Source organism: Buceros rhinoceros, unplaced genomic scaffold (genome assembly GCF_000710305.1).
Source record: "Buceros rhinoceros silvestris isolate BGI_N320 unplaced genomic scaffold, ASM71030v1 scaffold14218, whole genome shotgun sequence".
NCBI classification, from domain to species: Eukaryota; Metazoa; Chordata; class Aves; order Bucerotiformes; family Bucerotidae; genus Buceros; species Buceros rhinoceros.
In genome coordinates, this window is record NW_010426448.1 from 39,719 (window position 1) to 40,174 (window position 456).

General features: G+C 65.1%; 1 protein-coding gene across 1 annotated transcript in view; it reads left to right on the plus strand.

Moving 5' to 3' along the window:
- Positions 1-451, plus strand: part of LOC104498163 (hemicentin-2-like) — a gene marked incomplete at both ends in the record, with an annotated part of 39,909 nt that extends 39,458 nt beyond the window's left edge. Inside the window, 2 exons of the mRNA XM_010141512.1 lie at positions 127-253; positions 369-451. Of these exons, the coding sequence (XP_010139814.1) occupies positions 127-253; positions 369-451 (210 nt within the window). The remainder of the gene's footprint in view (positions 1-126; positions 254-368) is intronic.
- Between the last annotated feature and the right edge of the window lie 5 nt (positions 452-456).

Here is a 456-nt window from a genome sequence, read left to right on the forward strand (position 1 = left end):
GCTGCCCCAGTGTGGGACCGCAGGCAGGGCTGGGAGGGTGTGGGAGCTGGGGTTTGCATCCCTGTCTCAGCCTGGGGCACAAGGGCAACCTTGGCACTCTCAGACCTGTTCCCTTTCTGCCTACAGATGTGGATGAGTGCGCAGAGGGCACGATCCAGTGCGGCTTGAGCCAGATGTGCTTCAACACCCGTGGAGGTGCCCAGTGCATGGATGTGCCGTGCCCCGATGGGTACCGGAGAGGCTCCAGCCCTGGGTGAGTTGTGCTGTGGGGCTGCCCATCCTGTGCTCCTCATGGCACTGTGGATCCAGGTGTCCTGGCCATCTCTGACACCCCCCTGTATCCCGTGTCCCCCCTGGCTCTTGTGCAGGGTGTGTGTTGGTCGCTGTGCCCCAGACTGCGGCTCGGCTGGGCCCCCCACGCTGCGGTACCAGCTGCTCACCCTGCCCCTCGGCATC